This window comes from Pelodiscus sinensis, chromosome 2 (genome assembly GCF_052426305.1).
Source record: "Pelodiscus sinensis isolate ZL-2025 chromosome 2, ASM5242630v1, whole genome shotgun sequence".
Classification (NCBI taxonomy): Eukaryota; Metazoa; Chordata; order Testudines; family Trionychidae; genus Pelodiscus; species Pelodiscus sinensis.
In genome coordinates, this window is record NC_143053.1 from 249,202,351 (window position 1) to 249,225,570 (window position 23,220).

General features: G+C 42.1%; 1 protein-coding gene across 1 annotated transcript in view; it reads right to left on the minus strand.

Annotated features, from left to right (window-relative positions):
• LOC102448247 (sodium channel protein type 5 subunit alpha-like) overlaps window positions 1-21,036 on the minus strand; it is a 122,444-nt gene extending 101,408 nt beyond the window's left edge. The window contains exons 1-6 of the mRNA XM_089776792.1: window positions 20,542-21,036; window positions 18,031-18,149; window positions 16,086-16,202; window positions 14,379-14,507; window positions 5,036-5,127; window positions 3,932-4,153 (exon numbers count right to left, since the gene is read on the minus strand). Coding sequence (XP_089632918.1) covers window positions 3,932-4,153; window positions 5,036-5,127; window positions 14,379-14,507; window positions 16,086-16,202; window positions 18,031-18,149; window positions 20,542-20,784 — 922 coding nt within the window. The 5' untranslated portion in view covers window positions 20,785-21,036. The remainder of the gene's footprint in view (window positions 1-3,931; window positions 4,154-5,035; window positions 5,128-14,378; window positions 14,508-16,085; window positions 16,203-18,030; window positions 18,150-20,541) is intronic.
• Between the last annotated feature and the right edge of the window lie 2,184 nt (window positions 21,037-23,220).

Sequence of the window (23,220 nt, forward strand, 5' to 3'; positions counted from 1 at the left end):
TTGCCCCAAATCCCTAAATGGTCTCCACAAGGATTGAACTCACAACCCTGGGTTTAGCAGGCCAATGCTCAAACCACGGAGCTATCCCTCCCCCCTAGATATTTGCTGTGGTCATCAGAGGCTGGCATAGAGTCCCGCTATTTCTCACATTTTTTGAAGCTGGAGCCTGGCATTTCCTCAGGTGGCAGACTACACTGCTCGCTTCTGTGACTCTTATTTATAAGTAAATGCTCCCTTTCTTTCTTGTTTTTTCCGGTTTGTAGTTGGCTGCAGCTTGCCACTGCGTGACGGTAAACTGTTTGACTAATTATATACAAGCTGAAGTAAAATAACTGTTTTTTGTTTTGTTTTGTTTAACAAAAGAAAAGCTAACGGGAACAGGTAAGTCTACAATATCTATCTAATTTTCTTTCGCTTTCCTTCACAGAAGTGACATGAGGAAGAAAGGTTGGAGCTCCATCCACAGACAAGAGTGGCGAAGGAGGAACTGAAAGGAATAATTGTTGCTAGTGTCACCATCTTGAACTATTGGTATGTGATGTACTTGTTGAATCATCTTAAATCCAAAATGGGTCTCCATCCACCACTCTTCTTCTGGGTTAGGAAGTACATTGAGTAAAACCCTCTCCCTTGGAAAGCAGTTGGTACTGGCTCTATCACACCAAGAAGATGGAGGACCTCTTGCCTAAGGAGGGTCTTGTGGAAGGTGTCCCTGAAGAGGGATGAGGAAGGAGGGTGAGTAGGAAGAAGAGAAATAAAGGAGATGAAGTAACTGACTTTGATGAGCTCCAACACCCATCAGTACAGTGTTATTTGTGCCCATTGGTGTAAAAAGGCCAGAGGTGATGAGTGAACTATAGCTGTCCAGTTGGTGGTGTGACAGCAGTAGGGATGTCTCTTTCTGGCTCCTGACAGAACCTTCAAATCTGCTGCTTTGATGAAGAAGGTTGGGATGTTGAGGGTTGCTGTTGTTGGCACTGAGGTCTGTGCTGTTGAGGCCTGTGTTTTTGGCAGAAGTCATATCTGGTTCTATGGGCCTTTGGTAGCTGTTATACCTTGTTCTCTTGAAAGAGGGCGTGTACATGCCCAGATTCCAGAGGGTTGTGCGGGAGTCCTTCACTGAATGAAGGACTTCATCTGTTTTGGCCATAAATAAGTTGGGCTTGTCAAAGGGGAGGTCTTCAACTTTCTGCTGGAGGTCCCTAGGTATCCCAGACGCTTGGAGCCATGATGCTCTCTGCATAATGATAGCCGAGGCTGTGATCCAGACAGAAGTGTTGCCATGTCCATGGCAGTTTGTAATGCCATGTGGGAGATGGTATGCCCTTCATGCATGAAAATTAGCAAAATTGGTCTCTTGTGGTCCAGGAGAAACTATAAGAGCTCCTGGAGTTTAGAATAGTTGGAGTAATAATAATCAGCGAACATAGCAGTGTAATTTGCTGGTCTAAGAATCAAGATGGCTGAAGAATAGACCTGGTGCCCCCTGATGTCCATCTGTTCATGGTCCTTGTCCTGTGGAGTAAACCTCATGTTGGGCTGTTTTGCCATGTGACGGACTGAGTCAACTACTAAAGAGTTTGGGGGCGGATATGTAAAAAGGAAGTCCATATGTTTAGGTGTTATAAAATACCTGCAGTCAGCCCTCTTATTGGTGAGGGTAATGGACTCTGGGGTCCATAATGGCTTCATCCATCGGGAGGGCGATCCTAGAGGATGTGAGGGGCTTTAAAGTGCACAAGAGACAATATTATTTCTCTTGCATTTCCCGCAGGTCCCATTCTTGTGCCATGGCTACTCTTTTAAAAAGTTCTTGGAACTGTTTAGTATCATTGGATGGAGGTGGAGTGGTAGAAATAATAGTCTCATATGGTGAAGAGGAGGAGCTGCGTAGGGGGAGATCTGTCTTCCCCCTTTGACAGAGTTGTCCAAGTCAGATTGAATGGGCTCTGCAGAATTTGGTGCTGTGGCTGATGGTGTCGGTTGAGGAGACTGAGGTGGTCTTTTTGGTGTTGATGGAGCAGTGTGATGGCTCCTACGAGAAGACTAAGACTCCCAGGGATGCCACTGTCCAGGGTAGGGGGTGGTAGATATGGCCAATGTTGTGAGTAGCAAGGCAGTGGTGGAAGCAGGTGATTGTGTGTCAAGGAACGAGACTCCCAAGGCGGGTACCTCTGAGTTGGATTTGAATGCTGAGATAAGAAGCGGTTGTGTGGTTCGGGGCTGGCTTCACTGGGGCAGACTGATGGGACCGGAGATCTCGGTGAGTGAACGGCCTGCACCAATGAACATGGAGATGGCTGTGCCGATGAGGCCCGGATAAGGGGGGGCATATGGTACCGTGCACATTGTGGTGGCAGTGCCATGGCTGAGTGTTTGGTATTCTGTGCCGCAGGCACCATTGGGGATGGTGCCTGGGGGGGAAGGCATTTCAGTGAGATGTCTTTTCGGTGCCACATCCTGTGCCATCTCCAGTGTTGCCTTCCATGCCGGTCTGTGTCTCCGTGACACCCACTATTCGGCCGGTGCGGTTGGTGGCACCGGTGCTGGCTGCTTTTGTTTGGGCTCGGAGTGGGCCCTTTTCTGTGATACTGATGACTTAGGCAGTGCTGCACTAGAGGTGCTGGGCTTATCGCCAATGCTCACCCTCAAAGAACTCCGTACCGGGTATAGTGATCTGGCTGGGGAAACACAGATTTTCACCTTTGACTTGCCAGAAGACAAAGAGGGACGAGTTTTGTCCATACCTTTTGGCTTGTCTGACTGTTTAGACTTGGAACGCAAGTCATCCCATGGTGCCTGAAGCAACTTTTTGTAAAAATACATTTTCAGCCTATTGGTGCGATCGTGGCATGCTCTAACTGTAAGATTGGAGCAATGCATGCACTTCTGTGTCAGATGAGCCTCTCCTAGACACTTTATGCATAAGGCTTGCCTCTACTTTGCACAGCATCTAGGCAGGACTCACACCATTTAAAGCCTTAGGATCTATGCATGAGGAAAAAAAACGTCTAGGTGAACAATGAAGAAAAAAATGGGGTGGTTCTTTTTTTTTTTTTTTTTTTTTTTTTAAGGGTAGTGGGTTGGGGGGGGATTCAAAACTTGGAAAGACGAGGAAAACTGAGAAGAATTAATTATTTGTTCTTGTTTTTCTGTGAGAAAGGGATTAGAGAATGGAGCTCCGTCTGTTGCTGAGGACAATAGAGAAGGAACTGAGGAAGCCATGCATGTGCCTAACGGACACCAATGGCATGAGGAGGCACCATTGTGCGTGTGCAGCATAATGGGGCATTGCTAAAAAAAAAAGATCTCTGGTCATTGGTGTAAGAATACACCAGCACCCAGAGTGGAGCATCCATGGGGACATCACTCGAAGAAAAATGCTTTGGTGTGTTTTTACATACCTTTAGTACTACTAACTATAGTCATGACATACATACAGAATAAAGAAATATAGAACATAGTTCAAGGAAGCAATAGCTGAATCTTCAATAAAACTGTTCACAGTCTACATCAAAACACACAAATCTGCAGCCTACTTAAATGTACAGTTTGCTCGATAGTTGTAACTGTTCAGCACACACTACAAGGCAGAACTTCTGGGAATTACATTAGAGAATGAGCTAATGTGCATTTCAGTTACTATGGTATCATTCTGGGAAACATAGATGAATATTATTGGAAACTTTGGAAATAGTAGTTTCAATATTTTTGATGAAGGAAGATGGGAAAAGAGAGAGAGCAAATTGCAGCCCCAATAGCAGAAATGATCCCTGGACATTTGCAAACCATTCTGGCACTTTGATGACTAATATACTGTGGTAGCTAAGTTCAACAGCATTTTCAATATAATTTCTAGTGCAGGAATTGTGTGTGCATGTGCGTGTGTGTGTAAACTAGCATTTTAAAAGTAAATAAGAGGATAGTTTACCTGTATCATTAATAAACATATCATAGGAGTCCCATGTCTTGTCATCTGAAGTAATAGTTCCATTGGTGGAGTTAAACCTTCTGACACATTTATGTCTTAAATTGCCCTTAAAGAGCTGGAGGCCTACGAGGGCAAAGACACTCAAGCAGAAAACTGTCAGGATCATCACATCAGTAAGTTTCTTAACAGACTGGATCAGTGCACCTACAATGACCTTCAGTCCTAAGGAGATAAAATTCATCAGTGTACGGACTGAGAAACTGAAACGTGTACTATTCTTTGAGATTTAAAACAACAAGCACGGCCATAGTTTCATAATTACTGTGCCAGTGTTACATGCATCTTTGCAATGCAAACATAGTCCAGGTGAGACAGAAGTGATCTACATGCAGTTCTCTCCCTACACACAATTATCCCCAGCACTTTTGCAGGGAATGCAGGGTGTGTGAAGGGTAGAAGATGCCTTATATTCTTTCTCCAGGTAATGCACACTCGTGCATGGATATCAAGGATAGTCTTTCATAATCTAGAAAGTGGAATAAACATAATGCTAATAAAATTTGCAGGGATGCTTCCCAGGGAGGACCTGAGAACACTAACAACATACTGAAAATAATACAGAGGGACCAGAAAGAGACTAATGAACCAAATTCAACAACCTTATTCAAGTTGTATACTGCCCTTCCTTAATCAGGCAGTGCCTAATTGACTTCCTGACCAAGGAGTAATAAAAACTGGACAAATTCTGATCCAATAATAATAAATATTAATTGTAAAGCACAATTTTGTTGAGGTTGTGACAATGCATAGTCAAAACAATGATAAACAACAATTACAAGAGATTTCAGTGTATCACATTATAAAAATCAACTAAAATACTCAAACACATAAACAAACAAAGTAAGTTAGATGGCAAATTATTTCCAGTGCTTAAATTACTCTAAATGGGTCAACAACCCTGAAATACCACACATGTCTACAAATTCAATGGTGTCTGTAGCAGCTGAAAGTCAAACAAAAAAATACAAAAGTTCTGAAAAAAAAAGTAGTTGGAGGAGAAAATCACTTGTTGGAAAAAAATATTCAAAGATCTGTGCTTCTTACCTGGGACTATTGAAATAGTTTTTAAAGCTCTCAGAACTCTGAATGTACGAAGGACTGAAACACTGCCTACATCATGAAGCTCCCCTACATATCTGTAAAATCAAGACATGACATAACATGCTATTGAACTGAATAAACAAAACAGCTATTTTACATGCCTTTTCCTAATGCTAACCTTTCTGAGTACTGAATATAATTTCTTAGGCATTAACAAATAATATGTCAAGGGCTCATCCCATGTATTATGCATTAGAAATCTATTTGTTGGTTACTTCAAATGGAACCTATTTGCATGATAATGCTTGATCATGTATGTTGCCAACTTCCTACAATACACTTTTTTCATTAAATTAAAACAACACAGACATTACTCAAAATTGTGTATTTCAAACACAGAAAGAAGAGAATAATTTATTTTTTTATCAAATCATCAAGTAAAACTTCCTCCCCAGCCCCACAATAAAGCTAGCAATTTCCCTTGCATCACAGCCCAACATTCTGAAAAAAAATCCATTTATTTTCCTTACCAAAACTAAAATCTATCCTTTAGTACTGTGTCTCCTATTCCCACAATGCAAAGCAATCAATTCTTCTCCCACCCCTCCAAGAGCCCCATTCTACCAAAGAAGCCTATCTGCTACAGCCTTTATTCCTCTGCTTCTTTCTAGCTCTTTCTGCTATTACTCTTTCCCTGGCCTCCGTGCATGTGCACTTGTGTATGCATACACACACACATACATACACATGCATGCGTGCGCACACACACACATGCAGAGAGTTCTATTGGCCAAGCTGGAGGTCAAACTCAAGACAAAGTGAGTTATAACTTCAACAGAGATATTAATGACAAAGTGATTCAGAACATTTCTCCTAATTTATTTTATACACAATCTGGTTTGTTTGGAGCAAAAACGGGAAAGACCACAGCAAAGCTTCACTTACACACACTCACAGGAGGTACATGTAACTCTATATTTCGCTTTTCCTTTAATGGCATCATTCTGCTATTCTTTCCCTTAGAATGGTATTCAATACTCAATAGTGGCATGTGAACTAGCAATAGAAAGGGACCTATGGATATAATAGAACTACAAAGTGGCCTTTTCTACACTACATGAGAAGGTCAAAGAAAGATACGCAACTTCACTACATAAATTATGTAGCTAGAGTCGACATATCTTACATCGTGTTTCCACACCATCCACACAGCAGGAAGTCAATGAGAGCAAACACTCTCATTGGCTTCCCTTACTCCTCGTGAGGAGCAGGAGTATCTGTGGTTGTAATTTGTGTGTGCGGTAGGAAGTTCCTCAACTGCAGTCAGTGTGCTGTAAGTGGGATCATAGTGGGATCAAGCTGTCTGTGCAGATAGCTCAGAGGAACTCTGTAGGGAATAAAAGCTCCAGCCACTGTTGGTGTGGAGTACACTTCATACTCTTTACTGAAATTAAATAATCGGAAACACTGTGGATAATAAAATTGCCTGTGTATTGCCTTACTGTGATCAAAAGAAACTAAGACAGAAGGAACTAAAGGACTCAGTGTCTTCAGACTCACAACACTCTGGAATGTTTGGAAAAATCAAATAAAACCTGGATTAACAGGTTTTGCCTTTCATTGGTACTTATATTTGAAAGGAAATTGATGTAAAAAGAGACATCCCCCGTAAGTCTTGAACTGTGGATTGTAAATATTCTTGACATGCTTGTGTAATAACAGGGATAGGAGGAAGTTACCTTGTGCAGTAACGACGATTCTTCGAGATGTGTGTCACAATGGGTGCTCCACTGTAGGTGTCGGGCTTGTCCCGGTGCCACAGACTGGAGATTCGTCAGCAGTGGTCTATCAGACCATGCATGCACATTAGGTGCCTCGTGCCATTCACACCGTTTCTGAGAGTGCACAGTCTGGCTCCCGCCAGTTCCTCCTAACCGCCAAGTATCTGAAAAACATAAAGGAGAAACTCCGAAGCAGGGAGGGTGGGCAGCGGCGCATCCACAGAGACACATATCTTGAAGAACCGTCATTACTGCACAAGGTAACTTCCTCTTCTTCTTTGAGTAGTGTCTCCGTGGGTGCCCCAGAGTAGGTAACTTCGTAGCAGTAGTCCGACATGAGGAGGCAGGATTCAGAATTCAAGGTCTTGCAGCTGTGAAGAATACTGCAAAGACAATCGCTGAGTCACTCATTATAATGTTGGGGATAGCGTAATGTTTAGCAAAAGTGTAATCAGAGGACCACGTAGCAGCACAGCAGTCACAAAGGGGAACCCCTTGGAGGAAAGCTTTGGAAGCTGCTACTGCCTTGGTAAAATGGGATCTTGGAGTCTTTGGGAGCGATTTATTTTGTAATGAGTAACAGTGCAAGATACACAATGCGATGATCTTCGATAAGCATTGCACAGATAATGCTTTGCCCTTAGAACGATCAGTTGTGGAAACCCACAGCTGTTGGGATCTTTGGAAAGTCTGTATTCTATTGATATAAAACACTAATGCCTGTTGCACGTCTAAGGTGTGAAATCTAGCCTCTTGATGAGAGGAGTGCGACTTGGGGTATAAGGCTGGAAGGAGTAAAGGCTCATTGATGTGGAACTCCGAGTTTATCTTTGGCAAGAAGGCTGGTTTGGGATGGAGTATAACCTGATGGCTCGTAAACACTGTATAGGGAGGTGTAGCCAAGAGAGCAGCAATCTCTCCCATCCTGCGTGCTGATGTTATTGCTGTCAGGAAGGCAACCTTCATAATCAACATTGGTAAGGAACAGGTTGCCAAACGCTCAAAGGGAGGCCGTGCTAGGGCATCCAGGACTAGTTCTAGGTTCCACAGCTGTGGTGGTTTTCTATGTGGCGGGTAAGTATTCACCAGACCTTTCATGAACTGCCTAATCATTGGGTGGGCAAACACCGAATAGCCCTCTACTGAGTGCCAGAAGGCAGTGATCGCTGCCATGTGTACTCTAATAGATGACAGTGATAAACTAGAATGTTTTAGATGAAGGATGTAGTCGAGGATGCAATGGATAGGAACAGAAGAGGTATCAAGACTACTGTCTGAGCACCAGGAGTGAAAATGACACCACTTGTGCAGGTAAGTGGCTTGAGTAGTGGATCTTCTACTGTGGATCAAAATCTGTTTGATGTCTTGAGAGCAGATCATTTCTGCTTGTTAGAGCCAGTTAGGAACCACGCCATGAGGTGAACGTGGTCAGGTTGAGGATGCACTAGGGTTCCCTGGTTCCGCGTCAATAGATCATGTCATCTGGGTAGGTGATAGGGTAGGCGAGGAGACATATGAAAGAGATAAGGAAGTCACATCTGATGTGGCCAAAAGGGGGCTACAAGGATTACCGTGGCACAGTCTCTGACAATCTTCTCTAAGACTCTCAGTATTAAAGGAGTTGGGGGGAAAGCAGAGAGCAGGTGACGACTCCAGTAGAGCAGAAAGGCATCTCTCAGGGATCCTGGTCTGATGCCTGCTCTGGGACAGTTGTACCGACATTTCGCATTTCGATGTGTTGTGAATAGGTCTATAGTGAGGAATCCCCATCATAGGAAGACGTATAGGAGCTCCCCCTGGTATAGTTCCTATTCGTGATGTGTGACAAAGTACCTGCTGAATGCATCCACAGTGGTATTGTCTTTGCCAGGTCGGTACGCCGCTAGGATCATGATGTCATGGTGGATGCACCAGTTCCATAGTTGTATTGCCTCCTCACAGAGGAGCAAGATCGAGCTACTCCCTGTCGGTTTATGTACAAGACCGTGGTCATGTTGTCAGTAAGCACTCTGATGGTATGACCACAGATAAGAGTAACAAAATGCTTGCATGCATTGAACACAGCTCTCAACTCCAGGAGGTTGATGTGCTGGAAGATCTCTTGTGTGGACCATCGGCCCTGAACATCATCGGTCTTGGAGATGTGCACCTCAGCCCAGTAAAGATGCATCTGTTGTAATTTGCATCGTGGATTGAGGTCGGTGGAAAGGTATGCCAGATAGCATGTTGGTGGGAATGGTCCACCAAGTTAAGGACTTCACTACTCTTGGTGGCACAGAGACTGTCCTGTACACATTGTGCTTTCCAGATATGTAGATTGAGGCTACCTAGTGCTGCAGGCATCTCAGGTGCAGTCACACATGCGCTACAACATATGTGGTAGCTGCCATGTGTCCCATGAGTAGTAAACGGAGGTCTTGCGGACCGTGGAAAGAACTTGTATGAGGTCCTGAATGACCTGAAATCTGTTTAAGGGCAGGTATGCCCAGATGGTTATCGAGTCCAATCATGCACCGATGAATTCCAAGGATTGCTGTGGTGTCATCAATCATTTTGGAAAGTTGATTATAAGTCTAAGAGCTTCAAAGACTGCTCTTGTTATACTGGTAGACTGTTGTATGTCGTCAAAAGAGAACGCTCATCTAGACTACCCTAGAGTGTTGAAAAAGGATATGCAAATTCCATGGGATTTGAAAGTAGTTTGGATGAAGCTTTTTCAGCAAACCCCCTCCTTTTTTGAAAAACTGCGTAAAACCTCATTTTCTGAGGAAGAGCTCCACTTTTGAAAGTAAGATTGGAAGAAGATATGCAAATTCCCACAGAATTTGCATATCCTCTTTCGACACTCTAGTGTAGTCTAGATGAGCCCAGAGCGCCTTGATCAAGCAGTTGTCAAGATAACGGAATATGAACATTCTGGCTCGCCGAAGGTAAGCCGCCACTACCGCGAGTGTCTTTGAGAAGACCCTGGGTGCTGACAACAGATGAAAGGGCAACATTTTGTATTGGAAGGGTTCCAGGCCTACCATGAATCTCAGGAAGCGCCTGTATGCTGGGCGGATTGTCACGTGGAAGTAGGCATCCTGCAGGTCGAGGGACGCAAATCAATCTCTGCTGTTGAGCACTGGAATGATAGAAGCTAATGTCACCATCTTGAATCTGTTTGCGAAGGTGCCGATTGAGCCGTCCATGGTCTAAGATCAGTTTCCACTCCGCTGATTTCTTTTGGGTAAGAAAATAATGGGAATAGAATCCCTTGTCCATGAACTCTTCTGGTAATCTCTCTACTGTGCCGATGGTGAGGAGACATGAGACCTCTTGCTTTACAAGAGTCTCATGAGAGGGGTCCCTGGAAAGGGATAGGGATGGTGGGAAGGATGGGGGGAGCGAGGTAAAGGGGATCGAGTAACCCGATGTTACGAGCTCGAGGAACAATTGATTGGTGGTAATGAAGGCCCATCGATGTTGAAATGGACTGAGGCAGTGATGAAATAGGCAGGTTCCTTCGGGTTGATGAGTGAGGAGGAGGAGATTTACAGGCCCTCGACCGACATGTCAAACTTGCTGTCGGGTATTTTGTTGGTTAGATACTCTATTGCTCTGTGGATGTCATTTCTGCAGTCGCTGTTTGGGACGCTGCTGATCATATGGTCTATGTTGAGGAGCACCATATAAGAAAGGCTTATACCTCTGATAAGGCATGTATCGTTTCCACCAATACAGTGGTGTGTACTTGCCTAATGTTTTGAGCGTGGTTCTGGAGTCCTTGCTGGAGTGGAGAACTTGATCCATTTTTTCTGCAAATAAGTTTTGTCTATTGAAGGGTAGGTCTTCTACCTTTGATTCTAGTTCCCTGGAAACTCCCAAAGACTGCAGCCATGAGGCTCTGCACATCACTACGGAGGTTGTGGTGGACCGTGCAGCTGTACTGGTGATGTTGAATGTGCATCACCAGTACCCTTCCTGTACTACAGTACCCTTCCTGTACTACAGCTTTTAGAATGTGGCGTTTGGTGTCCAGTTAGGTGTTCCATGAGCACAGTTAACTTTGTGTAGTTATTAAAGTTATGGTTCGCCAGTAGAGCCGCATAATTGGCCATACGCACAATCAGAGTGGCTGAGGAATAAACCGTTCTGTAGAATAGATCTAAGCGTGTGCTGTCCATGTCGTTGATGTTATTTTTATATTGCAGAGCCTTAGCTCTCTGTTGTGCCACGTCAAGCAAGTTAGGTTGTGGGAGTGTGAATAAAAAGTCCATTCCCTTTGAGGGGACAAAATATTTTGTATCTGCCCTCTTGTTGGTTGCCGTAGCAGACGCCGGTGTTAGCCAAATATCATCTGCCACTTCTAAAATTACTTAATTGAGTGGCGACGCAACCTTAGATTTTTGAGAGCTGCAGGTTTTTTAGCAGGCAATGCTATTTCTGTTGGACCTCCGTGAGTTGCACTTCCTGGCTCAACAACCCATTTAAAGAGGTCCTAAAATTGGCGAAGATCATCAGTGAGTGATGAGTCCTCCAGAAACACTGCATCGTCAGGAGAAGATGAGGATTGGTCTGAGGGGAAAACCCCTTGAGGCTGTTCTTGGTCTGATGATTGACCCTCTTCAGGTTCAGAGTGCTGACGTGTCGGAGGATCTGTCTGAGTAGGAGTAGGAGGTCTTGTCCTGGAAGGAGTAGGTAAATTAACACGGCTGCAGGTGACGTACAACTGGCAGCAGCATGGTCACCTTGGATGAGAGTGACCTGGAGAGGAAGGATGGCATCGTCAGTAATAGTTGTGACTGTAGTGATGGCTATAGTGGCGTCTGGCGAGTGATGAATGCCTGGAGGAATATCTACTGCTTCCTTCATTATGATAGTGGGTGTAAGCTGAGAGCATGGGTGATCTAGACGATTGTGACCTCCACCTGGTGTGCACTGGAGACAAGGATGAATGTTGGTGACAGTGATAATAATGTGGCAAAAGAGAAGTGTGCGCCAAAGGACTTTGGTATTAGCCAGTAGAGCGGTGTCGTGGCATCTCCCCAGAGTGAACTGACGGCACTGGTGAAGGGGAAGGTTCCTCCAGAGAAAAAGAAATATATTCCAGGCTAGGAGAAGGAGTGATGAGTCTGCACGACTTATGACGTGCTTTTGCCGGTGTCACTGAGTGTACTGGTCCTGACTGAAGTGCACTTGACGTCGGTGCCAGCTGTGGTGCCAGTGCTGGAGCACCCTGCAGTGCAGGAGGTGGTGCTGATGTGTGATTTGCCGGTGGTGCCGGTCACATCGATGGTGCCGTCGCAGGTGCCGATTCAGGTATTGACGCTGGTTGTGGTATCGCAAAAACCACCGGTGCGGGTTCCCTCAGCAGATTTGACCCCGGTGCCGATGTGCTACAGGCCGTTTTTTGTTTTTCTGGGCAGCGGGTAGGAGCTGTCCCAAAAGTGCCTGGTTTATCCCCGGTGCTAACCTGCATTGGTGGCAACGAATGGGTTGGGGAGGGCCTTTTTTGACGGAGTTTGAAGGCCCTGGAAAATCCGCCTGACACTTGTTGGCTCTAAAACAGTCCAACTTGGGCTGAGAGGGATCATCTTGCATAGGCTGTAAAGCTTTGTTGAACAAAAGCATTTTAAGCCTCATCTCCCTGTCTTGCCTTGCTCGTGCTATGAGCTTTGAACAGTGAGGGCATTTCTGTGGAATATGCCCCTCACCGAGGCACAAGATGCAGCGGGAATGCCTGTCTGAAGCAGGCATGCATTCCTGGAAAGTGGCACACTTCTTAAATCCGGGTGATCCCGGCATGCCGAAAATGTCCCATATATTAAACATGCAGTGTTGAGATCCTTGTCCGCCTGTCTTTCTGGGTTTTTTTTTAATCAAGGAAAAAACCCTGCTATTAACACTATTTAACTAGAACTATTAACAACTACAACTATTTATCAAACTATTAACTATTTTAATTCCTGTCAGGATCTGATGAGAGGGAGCTCACTCAGTCTGCGACCAAGGACAGTTAAGAGGAATTGGTGGGAGCTAGACCGCATGCTCTCAGAAAGGGTGTGAACAGCACAAGGCACCTAATGTGCATGCACGGTCTGGCAGACCACTGCTGACGAATCTCCGATTTGTGGTGCTGGGACAAGCCTGACAGCTACAATGGAGCACCCACAGGGACACTACTCAAAGAAGAATCTATAATACAGTGGCTTAATGGATCTGATTTTATTTCCCTTTTGTGCCTATCACTGTAATAGCTTTCTAATTGCAGTGTAAGTTCTGTGTTTCTGGTGATGAAATCTCAGATTTGATTCACTGACTACAATTCTGTCTGCGTACATGGCCATAGTACCTTCATATACCTGTATTCATATCCATACATGCATGCCCACACACTTAATGACACTACAGATATTAAATCTGCTTAGGTCAGACCCTTTTTCCTATTTCAAATAAGGGGCTGCTGGTTTCTGTGTGATGGAATGTGACATATGTTACAATTCCTTTTATCCTTTTTTGCAGGATTGGCATACTGTTGCTATCTTCTATACCAGTGTTTGTCAAAGTGGTCCGTGGACCCACCCTAAGGCTACGTCTACACTGCACAGTTATTTTGGAATAAGCCATTCCGGAATAGTTATTCTGAAATAGCTTATTTGGCTGTGGTTTGCCATTTGCAGCCAAAGGGAGCTGCAGGAAGCAGCAGCCCACTCCACGCTGCTTCCCACGGTTCCCCTTGGCTGCAAAGTGCAAATAGCTTATTTCAAAATAGCACATCTTCACTGCAGGGAAGCCTCAAAATTAGTCAAAGGTAAGCTTCCCTAATGTAGACGTGCTTTCTCAATTTAGAGCCCCAGGAGGAATGACTTAAGAATGGCCCTGGTGAGGGTCTATTTCAAAATAACAGAAGTTGAGTGTCTACACATGCCTTATTTCGAAATAGCTATTTTGGAATAGGCATTCTTCATAGAAGGAGGTTTACAGAAGCTGGAATAAGTCATCCATTATTTCAAAATTATTTCAAAATAACAGAATTGCTGTGTAGATGCCTCACACAGTTATTCTGGAATAATGGTTTTTATTCTGAAATAACTTTGCTGTGTAGACACATCCTAAGAAAGCTGCTAAGTAGCCATTCCCATTTGTTTATTTACTGGCTTTGCAACCATGATGCCTTGCAGTTCCCACTGGCTGCACTTTGCAGCCAAGGGGAGCCATGGGAAGCAGCGTGGAGTGGGCTGCTGCTTCCTGCAGCTCCCCTTAGATGCAAATGGCAAACTGCAGCCAACGGGAGCCACAAGGTTCTGTAGCTGCAGAGCCAGGTGCAGCCAGTTAGTGGCTCTCTCAGAGTGGGTCCATGGACCACTTTGAGAAACACTGTTTTATGCCATACAATAAAGGGGATAAAGGAGCACCAGATAACTTTTGCAGATACAGTTATCGCTCCTTAAAATTATTTTGTATCTTGAATGCAAAGTACCCTCCTTTCGTTACTTCAGTGAAAAGTTCAAGAGAAAATCAAAACGAGCAAAAATTCTTTAACTGCCTGATATTCCCTTACATAAATATACACTCTTACTTACGCCATAACAATGACGCTGAAATCCAACCAATTCCATGGATCTCGAAGGAAAGTGAATTCATTCAGACAGAATCCTCTTGCCAATATTTTTATCAATGATTCAAAAGTGTAAATGCCAGTGAAAATGTACCTGGGGAGTAAAGTGTCCAAGAAATGTGAGAACATTAGCAACTAATGGATGAGGCACACTCAGCATACTCAATCTGTGAGCTGCCTCAGGGCCCCCAGGACCTCATCCAATGTCCCTCTCGAAGATAATGGAAAGGATCCATCGATTTCAATAGGTGTTGGATCAGGACCAAACTCATAGGCAATTTGAAATATTAGCTGACAGCAATCTGGATGCAATTATCAACACTATTTCTACAGTGTTTTCGCTTGCCTCTGACAACTTTCTTTCCTAAAATCTTAAAGTGTCTCAGGTTGGTTACTCCAAATTTGAAGTAACCAAAATCATAGGCCACTTTTAAAAAATGAGAACATAATTCATATCATCATTTGTCAATGTGCCAAATGAGATGTATGGTGGTCACTCTGTGAATCTGCTAATCATTTCTATAAGGAATACTGAAAAACTTACAGTAATGCAAATGTATAGGGCCTTCATTTTAAAGGCAGTATTGTTTTAAATAGAAATTGTAAATACTCAGCTGGTTTTTCTAAGTGCACTTGTCACTTCAGCAAGACTGAGGCCTCCTGAGGGAATTCTAAAGGCACTTGATACTCAGAAAAGATGTTCAGAAATGATTTAACAGCAATATAGCCCTTTTTATCGAGAAAAATTATCCTGAAAATATTGAGTTAGTTCAAACAGCATTTCACTTCTTGCAGAATATAATATTTCTTCTAAATTCTGACTCCCTTTCATAGAACTTAAGAGGGTACACCTGATATAATTGGAGATGTATATTAAAATCATTACACACTTTTATGCAGATATTAGTAAATTGGATGAGCTAATAGACTGAAAGTTGTTAATTTAGATGCTTATCTTGCAACATGCTGAAAAAGGGAAGGAGATGCAGTAATGTTAATGGGATTTATGCAGGTACATGGATCCAGCTACCTAGAGTTCATTATAGGACCCAATGTTGGTAACAGCAAGCTTTCAAAACTCATAAGCCCGGCCCGAAAAAGACACATGATTAGCTTAAGAATAATGGCATTTTTAAAACACATTTGGTGTTCTTTTTCTTTGCCTTCTGTTAAGGCATTCATGTTCACATTTTCAAACTTTCTTCTCTAACTAGAAAACTACACAAATCAACATTTTTGGAAGGAATTTAAAAGGACAAAGGATTACATCTTAAAATACTTATTTAGTATTTACATTGCTTACCCTGACAAGTCTTCCAACAATGAGAAAAAAGAACTGAGGAAGGATTTCAAGGCTTAGGTCAATGAAAGGTGGAGGAAAGATAAAAGAATGTTAGCACTTTTTGGTACTTCATTTTTCATATTCTTCTTTCATTTATTCCATTATAAATCCAGAATGATTCCAATGAGTTACTCTTGATTTACAATGGAGCAAATGAAAATAGATGATGGCCCTATATCCATAAAGCAATAATCATGATGTTCCAACACAAGCAAAATTCCTACTGATTCCAGTATAATGTTACTTTGTGTGAGGACTATATTAGGCCAATAAAAAAATTAAATTAGAACTAGAGAATTCAGAAAAATAAATTCCTACAGCAATACTTACTCAACATATTTGTTCCATGAAGGAGATTCATCTGTCTTAAGCTTTTTAGGACTCTCTGACATAGCCATGAAGACACAATTTGTTAAAATAGTGCACATAATAAACAGAGTGAACAATGTAAGTAAAAGGAGTTAAGGAAAAGAACATTATAATGTAATCAGAAAATGTCACTAATACAAATGTGTTTTAACAGTTATGGATCTAATATTTTACATCAAATTCTATAACATGCATAACAATATTATTTTGATGTTATTCATTTTAATTAATGTCACCTCATAGCACACTATTGTTAACATTATTTATTATATAGTAGCACCTAAGCAACTAAGATTGTTTGTTCTTGCCCTCATCCTCAAAAGTGGAAAAGTAGTAATGAACAACAATAGTTTCTTCAAAGAGAAACTGCTGAGCTACAGTTCATCTGCAAATTTGACACCATCAGTTTAGGATTAAACAAAGACTGTGAATGGCTAGCCAATTACAAAAGCAGTTTCTCCTCCCTCGGTGTTCACACCTCCACATCAGCTGCTAGAAGTGGACCTCATCCTCCCTGACTGAATTGACCACATTATCTCTAGCTTTACTCTTGATTGGTACTCTTTTCATATGCCTGTATATTTATACCTGCCTCTGGAATTTCCACTACATGAATCTGACGAAGTGGGTCTTTGCCCACAAAAGCTTATGCTCCAATAAATCTGTTAGTCTATAAGAGTGACACAGGACTCCTTGTTACTTTTGCAGATTCAGACTAACATGGCACCCCTCTAATACTTGACATCAGGAAGAGAGTAGCCAGCTGGGATAAAAGCTCTCCATATTGCTGGCCATGACCCATGGGTAAGTAGCCTGCCTCTCCCAACCTTCTCCCCTTTGGCCACAGAGCCTGAGGGGGAGAGCCCCACCAGGTAACGGCCCCACTGCTGCAGTGTTTCACCTAAGAACACCTCTGAGACTGGCCTGTGCAGTTCCCCAAAAGAGCTGCCTGGGATGGGCTGTGCAGCCTTTCCCTCCCCTGAGGAGCTGCCAGGGCTGGGATGAGCAACCCCGGCCAACCCACTGAGAAGCTGCTGGGGTTCGGCCATGCAGGCCCTTCCCCTTTGAATAGCTGCCAGAATCATGGACCACCTGCACAGACCCACCCACCCCAAGGACCAGCTGGGGCCAAGCCCTGCCCCACAGGAGCTGCCAGGGCCAGCCCATGCAGTCCTAGGTCCCCTGCCCCCCCGATGAGCTGCTGGGGCTGGGCTGCACAGCTTCAGCCCCTACCTCATCCCACCCCAGGAGCTGCCAGGACTAGGGCTGTTCTGTACAGCCCCAGCCCATTGTCAGGACCTCATCCCCCGCCCCAGAAAAGGGGCAGCCCTGGCCTCCACCCACCCCTTGGAGAAGCCAAGGGACGGCAGCTACAGCAGGCAGCCTCAGTGAGCCCCCTCGTTTCCCAGTTCCCTCCTTTTAGCCCCCTTGCCTGAGCCCCCCACCTCCTGCACCCTGATCCCCTGCCCTGAGCCTACATACACACACAATCCTCTGTCCTGAGCCCTCCACACCTCCCAGCTCCCTGCCCTGACTCCTGTACTCCCCATTACCTGCCCTGAGCCCCTCAACCTCTGCCCTGACTCCTGCACACACCTCACCATGAAGGAACTGAGCAACACCTGGTAAGTCTTCTAATATATTATTAGGAAATACTTAAAAAACAATAAATAGTCTGGTAGGAGTAAGTGTTTTTGTTGTTGTTGTTTTTTAAGTTTTTCCTGTTACAGACTAACTCAGCTACCCCTCTGAAACTTTTGGAATATATTAATAGTAATTTCTAAAATAATTATCCATAAGATATCTAAGCACGTGTATTATTATTTTTAGAAAAAGGCTAGAACAAGCATATAAAATATAACAAGTACAATACAAAAAATATAAGTAAAGCCACCTGAAAGGATATTTGTGTACCAAAATTTTAATCACTGCTCTTCTGATTGGATGAAAAGGGCTAAGTATACATAAGGCACGTGTGGCAGTAAATCGGAAGATTATTTTTCCTTTGTTCAGTACCATAAATGTCTTTAAAGAAATGGAAAACATGGGAGATTATATTAAATAAATTGAATGTCACAGAAATTGAATTGAGAATGTTAATGGTTTATATGTGCATCCAGAACTACAGATTATAGGGAAAAGTTGTGTGTCTGGACCTGCACTTCTTTTAATTGAAGGACTTTTTTGTAATTTTTGTCTATTCCTTTCAATTTGTTATATATTTATACAACACAATTTTCAAAGAATTAATATGAAATATTGTATACTATGGAGAATTTATTATATATCATTTTTCCCAAAGAAAATTTAAGCTATTAAAAAAAATCAGTTGTAAGTGCTTAGCATGAAATTCTGTTCTTTAACCCTGATCTTAAAAAAAACGTGCACATAAGTCATGCGTTCATGTCAACATTCCCATTAATGTAAATGGGACAACTCATATGAAAGTTAATTTACATACATCTGTGAGCACTGCAGGATCAGGACCTTTATTTTGCTGAACCACTTTCTCAGAATTCACTAATATTGACATTAGAACTGGTCCAGAATTTTTCAAAAAAGTTTTTCATCAAAAAAATACTGATGTGCCAAATCTGAAACTTTTCCCACAAAAGGGATCGTTTTACTAAAAATTTAAATGTGAATGTTCCTCAGCACCAGGGTAGAATTTCTAAGAAACCAGAGGCCCCAGGATATACAGTCAATTGCTTTCTTTCCCTTAATTTCTGTAGTTGGAACTCTTTGACTTTGAATATATAATATTCTTCGGACCAGAGAGAGACAATTCTATCTGTTTTGGCACTCTACTGGGGATATGGGATCAAGTTGCTGTGGCAATGAATATTTAACTATTTATACAAAATGTAAAAACTGCAATGGGAAAGACTTGGAAAGATCCACCTCTGTTAGCTTGGGGATTAGAGTACTAACCAAGGTGTGGGAAATGTAGGTAAAAGAATTTAAGTCTAAAATATAGTCTATAGAAAACTTTGTTGAAAAATTGGTGGTTCTGTAAATATATATATATTTATATGTTGTATTTCCTTTTTAAAATTTGTAACATGAGAAAATAAATTGTATTAAGTGGTTCTGACTAAAAGCAGCCTTTAGAGAGAAACTGCACATAATGTAGTGTCTTTAGTCTGCCTACAAGTAGGTCTAGTAGGCTGGAAGGTGCTTTAGATAAAACAATAACTTAGTTATCTGCCATCATATAGTAACTGATTTTTATATTATGTCCCATGTTCTCTTCATTGTGGGTGAAATTCATCTTTTTGGAGAGGGCTAACATACACTACCAAAATCCACTTGAGCCCTATTTGGTGGGCTTAAGCAGAAAGTAAGTTATGCATATGTCTCAGACTGATTTATTTCATTCTGTTTGATTAGTAGAGTATAAAATTCAGGTTTTATTACATTATCATGTAGTGCTTAAAGCTTCTCTCATCTGAAGAAGTTCATGATACCATTTACATGTTTTGTTAGTCTCTAAGGGGCTGCAAGACTATTTGTTTAAGTTTTTCCAGTTACAGACTAACTCAGCTACCCCCTGAAGCTTTTGCTCAAAGTGTTAGGTATCTGTTTTATTATAACGTGATTTAATACAACTGTTGTAATATAATGAACCAATGGGTTTAAACTGCAGCAAGGGAGGTTTAGGCTGGGCATTAGGGAAAAACTTCATAACTGTTAGGGTGGTTAAACACTGGAATAAATTACGTACGGAGGTTGTGAAATTTTCATTTCTGGAGATATTTAAGAGCAGGTTAGACAGACATCTATCAGGGATGATCTAAATGATGCCTGGTCCTGCTGTGAGGAGACTGGAGTTGATGTTCTGTCAAAGTCCCTTCCAGTTCTAGTATTCTATGATTATATAATCATTCAAAGGAATTGCTAACAAATTTAACTTTCTGACCTCTAAACTAGAAAAGAATCTCTACTGATAACTAGGGATGTAAAATCTTGGTTAATCAGTGAATCGGCTAAACATTCGTTTAACCTAATATTTAACTGGTTAATGGACTAAAGTGGGATCTGAGCTGGGGATTGCTCCAGCTGGAGCAGCCCTCAGCCCAGGGGACTGCCACCGGCTCCCTGCCCCCACCAGAACAGCCCCTGCCAATGAGACGCCCAGGCTTCCCGTGGATAAAGGTTGCTCCGGACTTGAGCAACCCCTGTCCATGGCAGGTCCCCTGCAGGGCTAACACAGCCCTCCAGCCTCCACCAGTTTCTGATAAACCAGAATTAGTAAGTGTTACCCATTTAGGCTGATGCTTACCGGTTAACCTTTCCCATCCCTATTGATAGCTGGTCAAAGAGGCATGAAAAGTATAGCCTTAAATGTAAGCACATCTTCTCTGAACTTTCTTAATGAAACAAAGTTAAAACAACAAACTTATTTTATGGCGCTAACCTTGTGATCACTGTAGTAAGGGTCAAGATCCTCCAGTGGTTCCCCAATTAGCTCCTGAGGAGGATTTCCATAGAGAGCAGGGAGCTTTTGGAAAGCCTTTAAGTCAAGCTGGGGCCGAGGTTTCTCTTCAGGCTGCTGATCTATGCATTCTTTCTTGGCAGCAATTTGCTTCTCGATAGCAGCCAAGGATTCACATGTGAATTTGCGAAAATTGTTAGTACAGGGCAGTAAGAAGTCAGCCATCTTTTCATTCTTTTCTTCCAATGATGGACTGTATCCCTAGTTGTGGAAACAGCTAACAAGAGATACGCATATAAGCGATTACTAAAAACCTGTCAAATACAACCAACCACAGTTCTGTTTTGCAGTTGTCTTTTAACTGCACCTCTTTTTGTATCTGTCAGCCTCCTAGAGAAACGAAACAAACACAAATGTAACACCAATCATTATCCAGAACTCACATTGCTTCTTAAATAAAATGTCTATGGGTTCACATTTAGATTACATATGTAAAGTCCACATAGATTTTATAGATTTAGTGTCTGATTTTCCATTGACTTCAAGTAGAGTTGTGAGTGACAAGTACTTGTGAAAAGCACCTTGATATAATTATTTTCTAGAGGCTGAGGGGTGATCAACCATATCTATGTGGCCCTCATAATTTTTCTCTTTCTTCACTCTCCCTGAGGCCTTGAATCTGAACCAATGTCCTTCCAGCCAAGAGGGACTAAAGATTACTTTTCTTGTTGATGGCCAATTATAGTATCCAGAGACATTACTATTAATCACTGAAAAGAGCTCTCTGTCAGGAATAAAGGCACTGGCTCCATGGGAATTGTAAATTCCTGCCTCCTTGAGGAGTAAGAGACTAGGAAAAGATGTTTTATACATTGAATCCAAAAGCATGAGGACTTTTAAAATATAAAACACATTACACCTATGATTTTACAATAATTTTAGCATGGAAAAGTAGCAAGCAAATTTAAATATTTTATTGTTTACATTTACCTATTATTTATATTCTTACACAATTTATACAATGCAGATAGCTACATGTTAGGCAAGTGCAATATTAATATAAAAATAATCAAACAATAAAATATAATCAAACAATAATATTATGTATCTCAAGTTCCTGAAAAATAGAGACTGATTGATCTCTGCCTGGGCCCCAAAATAACCCTGGATGAATAGCTGGAGTTGGCAATATGCCCTGAAAAGCAATGTATCTTGAAGATATGCAACATGCATTTTAATGCATGGGAAACTAATAGTTTTCCTTGTAGTGCTATAGGCACAAATGTTACCAATAATAACACAATGTTTGAAATAGTGCAATATCTCAGATATATTATTATGTAGTAACTAGAGCAAGAACAATTATCCAGAAAAAAACACAAAACCAACCCTAAAATAATTCAATAAAAATATTGTTCCCGTGTAAGGAAATGAACTTGAATAACTGCAAATACTGGAAAGGTAACAGGTTTATTTTCTAACTACAGGGAACAGGTAAGAATGTGATTTAATATACTAAATTGCACTCTCATATAAAACATGCTAAAAGATAACAACATTGTTAAAAATGAAGATTTCATTGTGTCACGTCATATCCTAGTAACAGGCCCCTTCTCTAAAGCCAGACTGTCCAATGAAGGGATATCCAAGCAGTGCCCAGGTTATGGAATAGGACAGATGAGCCCCTAGCCTATTGGGTCCCAGAGCCTCATGCTGAACTTATCACAAATATGATATATACATTTCTCAAACATTTATTCTGGAGTAGGTAAAGAACCTACGGTGACATTAATGTTCTGATACAAGGGCAGAAAGCTGCTGGAAAATGGTGTGAAGATCTGCTACTACCAGATGATCTCCACTGGAGTTTAATTCTACATTAGATGGAATGTCTCCAAAAAGACACAAATTCTAAATCATATGTCTCTCTTTTATTTAACCAAATCACTAAACCTTTTTTGTTTTCTTTTCCCCTATAGGCTTGCTTAATCCTTCAGACTCTCATATCAATAAGACCCATTGTGAGCATCCTGTTTGCCTGTAATTAGTGGACCAGATTCAGTCATAACTCCTATTGAAGTCAGTTTGAATTTATGCCAGGGTGAATTCTGCCCATAATCTGAGCCTGCATATTTGTCTACTCTCTGTTGTTTTATTTTCTTGTGTGACAAAGCTAGGCTGGATTGCTGTAAGGAAGTCGTGGAAGGCAGATATTTTATCCCTTTTTCCTATAAACTGACAAGAGATTATCTTGGGGCTACCAGGGGCTGCCAAAAACTTTTACAACCCCCTCTTCTGTTGAGAAAAGGGAAGGAGAGACAAGGTGCTGAAGGACTAGTGGCAATATATATAGGCTTCTCCAGTGTGAAAGGTTGCTTTCTTTCCTGTGTAGGGGCAGGACTGGCACCCCAGAGCTACAAATAAGACAGTTCCCTTCCCCAGAGAAGAAGCAGGAAAATATATCCCCTTTATTTTGTGTTATGAATGTTCTTTGTTTGGTGGAGGGGAACTTTTGATACCTTGGAAAAATGGATCGATAAACCCAACATGAAAAAACAAACACCCGTGTAACTGAGCTCTTTTACTCCAGTGCCCCTCCCACTGCTTGAGGAGGAAGTGCTAAGACAAGCAAGACAGAGGCGTTGCCCTGCCATACTTACT